Raw genomic sequence first — 12203 nt, forward strand, 5'->3', positions numbered from 1 at the left:
ATACTATACGCTTTATACTATTTTCATCATGTTTCCAAAATAACTATAGCACTATTAATTTGTACTGTAAATACTGTAATATCTGTAGCATCTTGATGCTATAACTATGTAATCTGTCTATACTTTCTTTCTATATAATCTGTCTGTAATCTTTCTTTCTGTATAATCTAAGTGTTATGGCATTTAGGAAAAACATAACTTTCTATATACACTGAATGTACTATTCTGAATAAATGTTTGTATACTGATATATATATATATATATATATATCTGTCTGTGTAATCATCTGAATAAAACTGTATATGTGTACATATTCTGTTTGTATAAAATCTGCAATTATCTATCTATAGTTGTATAATTTGAAATACTGAAAAACTACATATCAATATAATGTACTCAGGCCACACATACTTTGAAAATCACATTCTATATCATATCTAGCGTACATGCGTATATATATATATATATATATATATATATATATAAAATTTATGATAACATAAATAAATCTCCTAACATAGCATATTTCCCTTACTTAGATTCTGAAAAGCCCCCTGCTGAACTCTAGCCCTACACCCGTAGGGTTCTCCACTCAACACCCTAAAAATCACATCCCCTAGAACAAAACATCAGTATTTTTTCGTGTATTGTATTTCTTATAACTGAGGGAAAGACAAATACCGAATAAAATGCCTTATCTTGAGATTGGGACGAAATCCAAACCAACTCCACCAATGATCAGCTCTAGCAGACTTGCAGAGAACTTTACCAGGAGCGACGTGGTGGCTTCGGATCGTCAATCCGACGTGAAATAGGGCCGAAAACAAAAAGAGAAGGAAGGAGTGACGTTTTTAGAGAGAGAAAGACCCTTATGCGCTGAAAATTCGTCTAAAATCCAGGTTTTCACTATTTATAGAGCCGAATTCGTCGACAAGATACGTCACCTCATCGACGAGTCCTTTAATAATTTCGTCAACGAACTTCCTCCCTCGTCGACGAATTTCAAACTGTCCAAAAACCATTCTCGGTATCTTCTCATTGACGAGGCGTGGCTTCGTCGACGAGGTCCCCTTATGCGCTCGTTGACGAATTCCCTGTGTTCGTTGATGAGGCCCTGAGTAAGAATTCTGGATTATTATATAAAGTGCAATTTCATCAACGAAGCCTGCTACCACCTTCTATTTCTGTTTCCATTTCCCTTCCTCTTTATTATTTAAAAACTATTATTTTTTGAGTCGTTACAACAAAAGCCTTTACAAATTATTATAGCATTTCTTCAAAAGTTTACACTCACACCACATGCTACCTATGTAAAAAGAAGAGACATATAAAGTTTGAATGTCCATTAAAAAGAAAAAGTGTGAAAACAAAACAAGTTTGGAGAATTAAAGAAACATCACTTTCTAAACAATCCAGACCCAAGAAAGTATGGGTACCAAGATAAAATACTATAACAAAATCCTTCAATTTCAATTGATATCAAATTTATGAAAAATCATATAAGGATATTGAACAAAATTGAAATAGAGAATAAGGATAAATTTTTTCAAGCATAGTAATGCTTATTTTATTGAAACTAATGAATATTGTTGGCCTCAATTAATGAACGAATCATACAAGACTTAATTTAGAAAGTATTAAGTTTTGAAAAGAAATATGAATATTGAGAATCCATATGAAAGAAAATGTAAAATCAAGCTTATTCTATGAATATTTTTTTAAGAAAAGATATTTGAGAATAAGAAACAACTTGAGCAAAAGTATAGTACAATGCAAATGATAATAATATGCTCCCTACTTATGTGATGTGCTGTTATGCTATATGCTACATGTGTATGATTTGACTTGACTTATATTGATAATTTATGGCTCACACTTGGTTAAAACTTGGACACAACTTCAAGTAAACTTGGTGAACAAGTTAAATGATTTTCTACATCTATAAATAAGCCTCAAGACAAATGAATTGAATACCAAGAATCAAATTCAACATTCAAGCTCTCTCAATTGCTCTCAAAACTCAAAGGCTTTCTCACTCTCATCTTGTGCACGAAAATTTATGAGGCTTTGCTAATTCTAAATCACCAATAGTATGTTACAATTCCGAATTCTTTGAATCATTGAAAGAACTATTCGGTGATGCACTCTCTTGAGCTTCAATATGAATTTCATATTGAATTACTTTGAAGTATATAGATTGAATTTGTACTAATCTACTCTGTTTGAGAGTGTTTGTAAAGGCTCGAAAATTTAAAAAGATTAAAATAATTTGAAATATATATAAATAAAATAACAGATAAATAAATAAAAGGAATGGCGTGGGAAAAGAAAAAAAAATTAAATTAAAATTAAAAAAATTAAATTAAATTAAGATAAATTAAATAATTAGTAATTAAATTAAATATTTTTACATTGGATTTAAAAAAAAAAAACTAATTAGAATGATATATATAAGTAAGTTACTATAATATATATAATAAGATATATATATATATATATATATATATGAATATATATATGATAAGTATAAGTTTAGTATATATATATATATAAAGTATCTGACAGAAAGAAGATAAGAAGAAGAAAGAAGAAAGAAGAAGAAGAAAGAAGAAGGAGAAGAAGATCTGGCACGCCCCCCCCCCCCTGCAAATCTCCTACAGCCAGCTACTCCGTTTCCATCTCTCTCCTTCTCTCTCAATTACTTGGCGAGTTTGCGACGGATCGGGAAACGGAAGGTATCGTTGGAATCCTGGTTTCGCTGCCGACATTTCTACTGGAACAGATTTTTCATGGGAAAGGCTTAGACACTGCTCCTGGGGAAAGGTAATTTTTCCCCATTTTCTCAATTTCACCGTTAATACGTGGTTAAATCGATGAACGGACACCACCATGGGGTCTTAGTCGTCATCATCGTCATTTTGACGTAGGTAATTTTTCAATAGGGATTTTCTAGGCCCTACTCTAAAACGAGAGTGGGATTTGGGAAATTTGGCAATTTGGCTAAATTTAAGGGTATTATTATTTATTTAGGAATTATGCCCCTAGGAAATATTTAAATAATATTTTATTCAAGAATAATTTATTGGAATTAGGAATTTAATTTCAGGGTCCGGGTGAGCGCCGCAGGTATTTTCCGGAGTCCCTGTTGGCGTAGTTCAAAAAACCAGGTAAGGGGAAAAATATATATTAAATCAGAATTTTTATGAATTTAATGGAAAAATAAATTGTGTTATATGTACGTGTATATGTTTCGATGTGGGTAAAATGCCAACTGTTTAAATTATATTTTTTTCCAAGTTAGGGTTGTTTATTATATATGTATATGCGAAAATGAACTGATGAAAGTGAGAAATATTTTCAGGATAATTAATTAAGAAATGAAAGATATTTTTAGTATATAAACATTAAATGTTGGTTGGCTTATTTTACAGGCAATGTATGAATTTTAGTGTTAAATTGTGTAGCATGAGATTCTGTGCAAATATATGTTAAATGTATGAGATGCAGGCTAAGTAAGTAAAGCAATGAAAATAAAATATTATATGGACAATGTTGCTTGTGTATGTTAAATGCAACCATATAAATGTAAGACAGCTGAAAGAGAGCCATGTTAGCAGATCTAACACGCTTCTGTGTAGACTAACTGATGATAGCTAAAAGGAGCTGTGTTAGTAGATTTAGCACGTTTCTACGTAGACTAACTGATGATAGCTAAAGACCAGCTGTAGTACGAAGTAATGAAATGAAATGTTATGTAATGAAATGACGATGAAATGGCAATGAAATGAAATGACAAAGGTAAATGATGTAAATGGGAAAGAGTCACTTAAAGTGAAATGAAAGGCAACGTTAAGTTATAAATAGGAATGAATGTGCATGAATGTATAATGACTGAAAAGAATGATGTATTATGATATTAGAAGTATGTATGTACGTAGAACAGGTTACGATTGGACGAGGCGTACCTTTCTCCTAAGGGCTTGCTGAGTAAGGCGAGTGCACTAGTAGCTTCAGATGTGGCAGTAGCTACATAACGTACTAGGGCAGAGGGAACCTACTTGTATGTGCGGGTAGATTTTCCTATCCTTAGGGCCTTTGCCGATAAATTATTGTTGAATGCGTGAGTACCAGATCAATCTACCACTTGAGGGCTTACTGAGTAAGGTGAGTGCTCTGATATGTTTTAATTGTGACCTTAGGGTTACCTAAGTATCAGAGCAGAGGGGTGCTACTTGTATGGGCGGGTAATCACCCCTATCCTTGGAAAATCTCATGGATTAAACATTTGCATGTGCTTGAATAGGATAAGAGAATGATTTCAAAGATTGTGTTAACGATTTTTAAATGTTAAATATTATGTTGATTATAAACTCATGTTGGTCACACACTATTTTAATATATGGTTTCTTCCCTTACTGAGATGTGTCTCACCCGAATATGAATTTATCTTTTTTCAGGATTTCCTCGAGATCGAGCTTTGAGAGCTCAAGGTTTATATAGCATTATTGGGAAATAGAAAAAGAAAATGGTATATTTTTATGTTAATTTTGGGGAATAAAAATATTTAAGTTTTATGCCTTTATGTTTTAAGGCTATTGAGTAAGGAATGATTGTGAAAATACTGAATTGTTTTGGAGATATATGTAATTATGGAATTGCGGGTGATTGATAATTTATTATGGATTATAGTTAGAATTAGTAAACTCTGGTATTATGTTATATGGAGATTATGATTATGTTTTCTGCTACGTATGTTATGTTGATTATGGATATGATCAGGTATAACGCGCCGGACCCGGGATTAAGGGTTCGGGGCGTTACAATTTTGGTATTAGAGCAATGTCCAGCTGAAAGTGTGATTATTTTCACATCGCTTGGATATGGAAATGTTAGAGTGTTAGGTTAGAGATGATTTATACCAGAGTATAGGAAACAGTTAGGATAAGGATGCTAAATGGATGGGTTAGATTAGATTAGGTGTTGAGAAGTAGGTATGGTGTAGGGAAGTATAGGATTTTGTCTTCTAGTTTGGAGGCGGAAATCCCTTGGCGGACTTCTGTGATTTTCTGATTCATTCGAAAGTTTTTGAAAACCACGGTAAATCCATCGACAGTGATGTTTCTTAGCCGTGAGACTGGTCCTTATATGGAGGACTTGGATGTGTATTGGATTTAAAGTGTATAATTGTGTTGTTGAGATTATGGTGTGAGATATAGTGAATTGTAGAATTATGGAATGAAAGATCGGGTAACAAATTTCGAGGACGAAATTTTTTTTAAGGAGGGGAGAATGTAAAGACCCGAAAATTTAAAAAGATTAAAATAATTTGAAATATATATAAATAAAATAACAGATAAATAAATAAAAGGAATGGCATGGGAAAAGAAAAAAAAATTAAATAAAAAATAAAAAAATTAAATTAAATTAAGATAAATTAAATAATTAGTAATTAAATTAAATATTTTTACATTGGATTTAAAAAAAAAAAACTAATTAGAATGATATATATAAGTAAGTTATTATAATATATATAAATATATATAATAAGATATATATATATATATATATATATGATAAGTATAAGTTTAGTATATATATATATATATATAAAGTATTTGACAGAAAGAAGATAAGAAGAAGAAAGAAGAAAGAAGAAGAAGAAAGAAGAAGGAGAAGAAGATCTGGCACCCCCCCCCCCCCCTCTGCAAATCTCCTACAGCCAGTCACTCCGTTTCCATCTCTCTCCTTCTCTCTCAATTACTTGACGAGTTTGATACGGATTGGGAAACGGAAGGTGCTGTAGGAATCCTGGTTTCGCTGCCGACATTTCTACTGGAGCAAATTTTTCATGGGAAAGGCTTAGGCACTGCTCCTAGGGAAAGGTAATTTTTCCCCATTTTCTCAATTTCACCGTTAATACGTGGTTAAATCGATGAACGGACACCACCATGGGGTCCTAGTCGTCGTCATCGTCATTTTGACGTAGGTAATTTTTCAATAGGGATTTTCTAGGCCCTACTCTAAAACGAGAGTGGGATTTGGGAAATTTGGCAATTTGGCTAAATTTAAGGGTATTATTATTTATTTAGGAATTATGCCCCTAGGAAATATTTAAATAATATTTTATTCAAGAATAATTTATTGGAATTAGGAATTTAATTTCAGGGTCCGGGTGAGTGCCGCAGGTATTTTTCGGAGTCCCTGTTGGCGTAGTTCAAGAAACCAGGTAAGGGGAAAAATATATATTAAATCAGAATTTTTATGAATTTAATGGAAAAATAAATTGTGCTATATGTACGTGTATATGTTTCGATATGGGTAAAATGTCAACTGTTTAAATTATATTTTTTTCCAAGTTTAGGGTTGTTTATTAGATATGTATATGCGAAAATGAACTGATGAAAGTGGGAAATATTTTCAGGATAATTAATTAAGAAATGAAAGGTATTTTTAGTATATAAACATTAAATGTTGGTTGGCTTATTTTACAGGCAATGTATGAATTTTATTGTTAAATTGTGTAGCATGAGATTCTGTGCAAATATATGTTAAATGTATGAGATGCAGGCTAAGTAAGTAAAGCAATGAAAATAAAATATTATATGGACAATGTTGCCTGTGTATGTTAAATACGTTTCTACGTAGACTAACTGATGATGGTTAAAGACCAGCTGTAGTACGAAGTAATGAAATGAAATGTTATGTAATGAAATGACGATGAATTGAAATGACAAAAGTAAATGATGTAAATGGGAAAGAGTCAGTTAAAGTGAAACGAAAGGCAACGTTAAGTTATGAACAGGAATGAATGTGCATGAATGTATAATGACAGAAAAGAATGATGTATTATGATATTAGAAGTATGTATGTACGTAGAACAGGTTACGATTGGACGAGGCGTACCTTTCTCCTGAGAGCTTGCTGAGTAAGGCGAGTGCACTAGTAGCTTCAGATGTGGCAGTAGCTACATAACGTACTTGGAAAGAGGGAACCTACTTGTATGGGCGCGTAGATTTCCCTATCCTTAGGGCCTTTGCCGATAAATTATTGTTGAATGCGTGAGTACCAGATCAATCTACCACTTGAGGGCTTACTGAGTAAGGTGAGTGCTCTGATATGTTTTAATTGTGACCTTAGGGTTACCTAAGTATCATAGCAGAGGGGTGCTACTTGTATGGGCGGGTAATCACCCCTATCCTTGGGAAATCTCGTGGGTTAAACATTTGCATGTGTTTGAATAGGATAAGAGAATGATTTCAAAGATTGTGTTAACGATTTTTAAATGTTAAATATTATGTTGATTATAAACTCATGTTGGCCACACACTATTTTAATATATGGTTTTTTCCCTTACTGAAATATGTCTCACCCGAATATGAATTTATCTTTTTTCAGGATTTCCTCGAGATCGAGCTTTGAGAGCTCAAGGTTTATATAGCATTACTGGGAAATAGAAAAAGAAAATGGTATATTTTTATGTTAATTTTGGGGAATAAAAATATTTAAGTTTTATGCCTTTATGTTTTAAGGCTATTGAGTAAGGAATGATTGTGAAAATACTGAATTGTTTTGGAGATATATGTAATTATGGAATTGCGGGTGATTGATAATTTATTATGGATTATAGTTAGAATTAGTAAACTCTGGTATTACGTTATATGGAGATTATGATTATGTTTTCCGCTGCGTATGTTATGTTGATTATGGATATGATCAGGTATAACGCGCCGGACCTGGGATTAAGGGTTCGGGGCATTACAGTGTTCTTGTACCCAACTATTATTTTATATTCTTGTAGTGTTTTTGACGATTTCAGGTTGTTGGATCGTTGGCTAAGCATGAGGTATCGCTCAGAGAGGTGCAACTCTAATGTATTGAAGGAGTGACTGAGTGTGGGATATCACTTGGAGAGGCGGGCTTTAACCTACAGAAGGAGTGTGTAGCAGTTTTGTTCCACCCGGAAAGGAACTAATATAGTGAAATCCTTTGGCGGTTTACCAAAAGTGAAAACATAGGCTGGGGATAAGCCGAACCTCGTAAAAAATTGTGGTCTCACTTTCCTTCCTTTACTCTCTTAATTTTTAGCACATGTAAATTGTGTGGATGTTTTAAATTCATTAATCTTAAAAACTACGTGAATTGGATTTTAAATAAAGCTAAAGTTTAATTTGTTTTTGTGCTTGCGAAAACCGAAAAAAAGTACGTTGGTTGATCAATATTTTGTGGAAAGCGTAAGAGAGTACGTTGATTGATTAGCATTCCAAAACCTATTAACTAAAGGTTTATTTGAAATCTAAATTTTGGAAAGAGTGTGGATGTTTTATTGAATATCATATTGAGAAACAAATTTCATAAATACAGGGTTTGATTCAAAATTTCATCCACTACAGGATTGCAAACAAACTAAACATCTTGAACTCTTGGAAAAACTAAAAGAATTGCATAATATATCTTGATTGAATATTTTGTGGATTTGATTGATTGGTTCTAAAGTTTGGTGTGGCTGATTGATTGTTGAATTGTGTTGTGGATTGTATAAAAAGAACTAAGCTTTGGTGTGATTGCTAAATCAAACAAAGAAGTCAAGAATTAACTAAAAAAGATTTAAAAGAAAAATTTTAATAACCCAATTCACCTCCTCTCTTAGGACTACACCTTAACTTTCAATTGATACCAGAACTTCATTGATCCTTGAGCTTTCAATATTGATCACTTGTATTTTATATGAGTTTTCAAAAGATGTTCCTTGATCATATGAAGTATGTCAGACTTCAATATCTATTTTACCTGAAATATCACAACTTTGAAGAATATTATAATACATCAAAATTAAGAGTCGTACGCCTTATTTAAGCCAACATAATCCAAAAAAAAAAAAAAAGTATAGTTATGAATCGCATTCTTTTTTTATTTGTATTTTATCTATATTTATATTTGTATTAATTTTATAATATAAAATAATATTAAACTTTAATTAAAAATTCGAGACGCAATGGTTATTTATTTAATTTTTTTTTTTTTGCTGACCACAAAAACATATATAAATATTTTTTTCTCAAAAAGTGGTAGTGATGAATTTTAGACGCAAAAGAGTTGCATGGGCATTTGGGTACAGGGGAAGACATAAAGTGAAAGCGTAGTTGGGGAAACGCGGGCGGCCCAACCCCCTTACCCTTACCTGTGATTTAGAAGAATCGAATAATATGGTATCGGCGTGCGGGCGTATTCCTCTTGCCATCCTCTCCACAACGCTCCAATTCTATCTCATTCCCCTTCGATGTTCATCTATATATTCTTCTTCTGTGAGCCGCCCAAAGCACATATCCTTGTTTTCATTAAAATTTATTGCTCTTTTTTTTTTTTTTTTTTGTGGGGGGCACTGCCGTCTGGTAGTCTTCTTTTCATAAAGTTGGATTCCGTTTTCCATGGAGCGGCCAGCCGGCCTCCACTTTTAAATATTCCTTGAGTAGACATAAAATTCCCTTGGCCTCTCCATCGTCCTCCTTCGGCCGCCCATATCTATATATATATATATATATATATATATATATATACACACATACACGCAAGGAGATTGAGCATAGGGCAGGACGCGTCTGTGGCATTCCTTCAGGATTTTGAAAGAAAAAGGGCGAGTGGTTGCGTTGGGCTGAGCGAGAGAGAGAGAGAGAGAGAGAGCCGAAATGTCTTCTCACAATCCGCACAAGGAAGCGCAGGAAGAAAATGCCGTCGTAATTATTCCTGCCTATTTATTTATTTTTATTGTAAATTTATTTGTGCGTCTTCCATGACTTCTGCGTTTATGCTCCTTTTCAGCAGTCCAATTCTATCTCAGTCCCCTTCGCATTATTATTATTATTAATAATGACGGCGTTGCTAATTAAGCTTTAAATTGTGTGTGAATTTCAATCCAATTAACAAAATATTTGGAGTAAAATCGCAAACCAATAAGCATCCTTCGACAATAGAAATTAAATTTATTTAAAAATATGAAAAAAAAAATCATTAATCGAATTAATAAAATAACGGCAGCCAAGAAGATTTCAACCAATTTATTGTCGGGGTATATATATATATATATATATATATATATATATATAAAAACCAAAACTAGTATAGCGTACCCGTGAAACTAATATTAACTTAATATTTTTATAAATTAAAATAACGATCATAGACATACGGTATGAATTGCTAATAACAATATTATAAAAAATAAAAATAATTAAAATTTATGTGTACCATGCCAAAAAATTAAAATTAACTATTGTACATATTAAAATTTTTACACGGAACACATTTACATCATATAAAGTTAAGTTTCTTAATTTGTTTTGTAAAAATAGAAACATATTTCATATCTTTGTTAAAAAAATATTTCAAGAATACCTAAACTTCTTTAATGTTTCGTATGCTACATGATAACCTATAGAGGGTACAAGTGTCTTTTAAAATACATTATCCGCTTGATTATTTCAATAGTTTCTTGAATTATTGGATTTATCTTTACCTAATTTAAATTTTTTATTTTAGAAACACGGTGATCCAATCGGTAAATATACAAATTATAATAAGTAAGAATAAAACAAATTGCATCAAATTTTTATTTTTTAAAAAAATAACGCCCACTCTTTGCATAGTTCTTCGACTTGCATTGAATTCTTCATAGCACCCGTATGAATTTTTAATTTTTAATATTGATTCTCCTTAACAGTTTTTAAATTCTTCTTGAAACTCTTAATCAAATTATTTATTTTATTCGTTAAAATCATAATTAGAAGAGAAGAAAAATACGACGTGGACGCATTTTTGCTTCCTCCACATGTGCATGATACAGCATGCATGCAGCCATAGATATAAATTAATGGTTGAGATACTGATGTGACCGTTAAATTACAGGGAAAAATATCTCCCAGAGGCCTTCGCATTACGTGGGGCAATGATAGTCGATATTGGCGTATTAATAGGTACGTTGATTATAATGATCATCAATTAAAAAGTCTGTCTACTAGTATGGTGACGACGATATGATTGATGATAATGATGATGATGATTGTGTGGTGAGCAGCAGCGGGACGGAAGCGGAGTTGCTGCAAGTGTGCTGGCTTGAAGTAACGGGGAAGGTGCGGGTTGATCCTCGCAAAAAGTACAATGTAAAGTTCGAAGTATCGATGAGACCTGACGCATTCGGGTGGAATGGCAGCCCTTTGCTTTTGATGGCAAAAATGGGTGCAAGCGGAAAGTATGTGTGGAGTAGAGTGAACTTGCAGGAGCAGCAGAAGGGCGTGAACGAGAGATTTCAGATTCCCAAAGACGGCCTGGTTGTACCTCCTCTACCAGACAATGCGGCATCTGGAATCACAGATCTCATCTTTGGGATGTACGAAGTCTCGACAGAAAAGTGGAAAGGAGGACTGCGAATCCATCACGCCTTCGTTCAAGAAGAAGCCAAAAAATAGAATAGCAGATCCAGCTACTCTACCATGGATTAAATCATGCCAATCTCCCATCCACCTGCATCGCCTTTGCCCTTCCAATATATATATATATATATATATATATATATATATATATATATAATTATAATAATGCGCAGTCATACATACTACTGTTTTTATAAACAAATGAATACATCCTTATATGCGCTGCATACAATGATATTCATATGCTGACCAGCATGTGCGCGCCTGGTCATAGTGTAATACTGTAACGAGCTTAATAAAGGGAGGCTTTTATAATTCACTTGCACAAAATTGAAGGATTGAGGCATGTGCTGTGTGTGCTGTTCAAAAAATGGAAAGGAATGGATTTGCTAGTTCTCCAAAATTGAAGACTGAGGCAATGAAACATTATCTCAATACAACAAATTTCAAGTATAACAGGGAATTAATAATTCACTCTCGCTCGTAGTAACGCTTCATCCCTTATCCCTTTTGTCACATTTTATATATAATCAGAAGAATGATCAACCATTTACTTAATCAAAAGCTACCCTCCCATAGTACAATTAAGACCTCTAAAAAAAATTACTTGCATATTTAGGAGTTTAAAAAAACTTCTAAATCTATAAGAAAAAATTTCTTATCATGTGCCATTGCAAAACATACTCAAATATACGTCATGCCATAATGTTTCGCTATCGGCTGCATGATTTATATGGCTCATTGCAAAAAGTTTGTCAACTATTTTTTGGCTAAAAATA

General features: G+C 32.8%; 1 protein-coding gene across 1 annotated transcript; it reads left to right on the forward strand.

The window, feature by feature from the left end:
* The first annotated feature begins 9409 nt into the window (after positions 1 to 9409).
* LOC131159817 (protein PHLOEM PROTEIN 2-LIKE A9-like) lies at positions 9410 to 11725 on the forward strand. Its single transcript, XM_058114989.1, has 3 exons — positions 9410 to 9732; positions 10901 to 10968; positions 11070 to 11725. Exons 1-3 carry the CDS (start codon positions 9685 to 9687, stop codon positions 11458 to 11460), a joined length of 507 nt encoding a protein of 168 aa, XP_057970972.1. The 5' UTR covers positions 9410 to 9684; the 3' UTR covers positions 11461 to 11725.
* The last annotated feature ends 478 nt before the right edge of the window (positions 11726 to 12203 follow it).

Source organism: Malania oleifera, chromosome 7 (assembly GCF_029873635.1).
Source record: "Malania oleifera isolate guangnan ecotype guangnan chromosome 7, ASM2987363v1, whole genome shotgun sequence".
Classification (NCBI taxonomy): Eukaryota; Viridiplantae; Streptophyta; class Magnoliopsida; order Santalales; family Ximeniaceae; genus Malania; species Malania oleifera.

Coding starts and splice junctions, on each gene's coding strand:
- LOC131159817 (XM_058114989.1), top strand. CDS start 9,685: ATGTCTTCTCACAATCCGCACAAGGAAGCGCAGGAAGAAAATGCCGTC. Junction 9,733..10,900: donor CGCAGGAAGAAAATGCCGTC/GTAATTATTCCT, acceptor GTTAAATTACAG/GGAAAAATATCTCCCAGAGG. Junction 10,969..11,069: donor CGATATTGGCGTATTAATAG/GTACGTTGATTA, acceptor TGTGGTGAGCAG/CAGCGGGACGGAAGCGGAGT.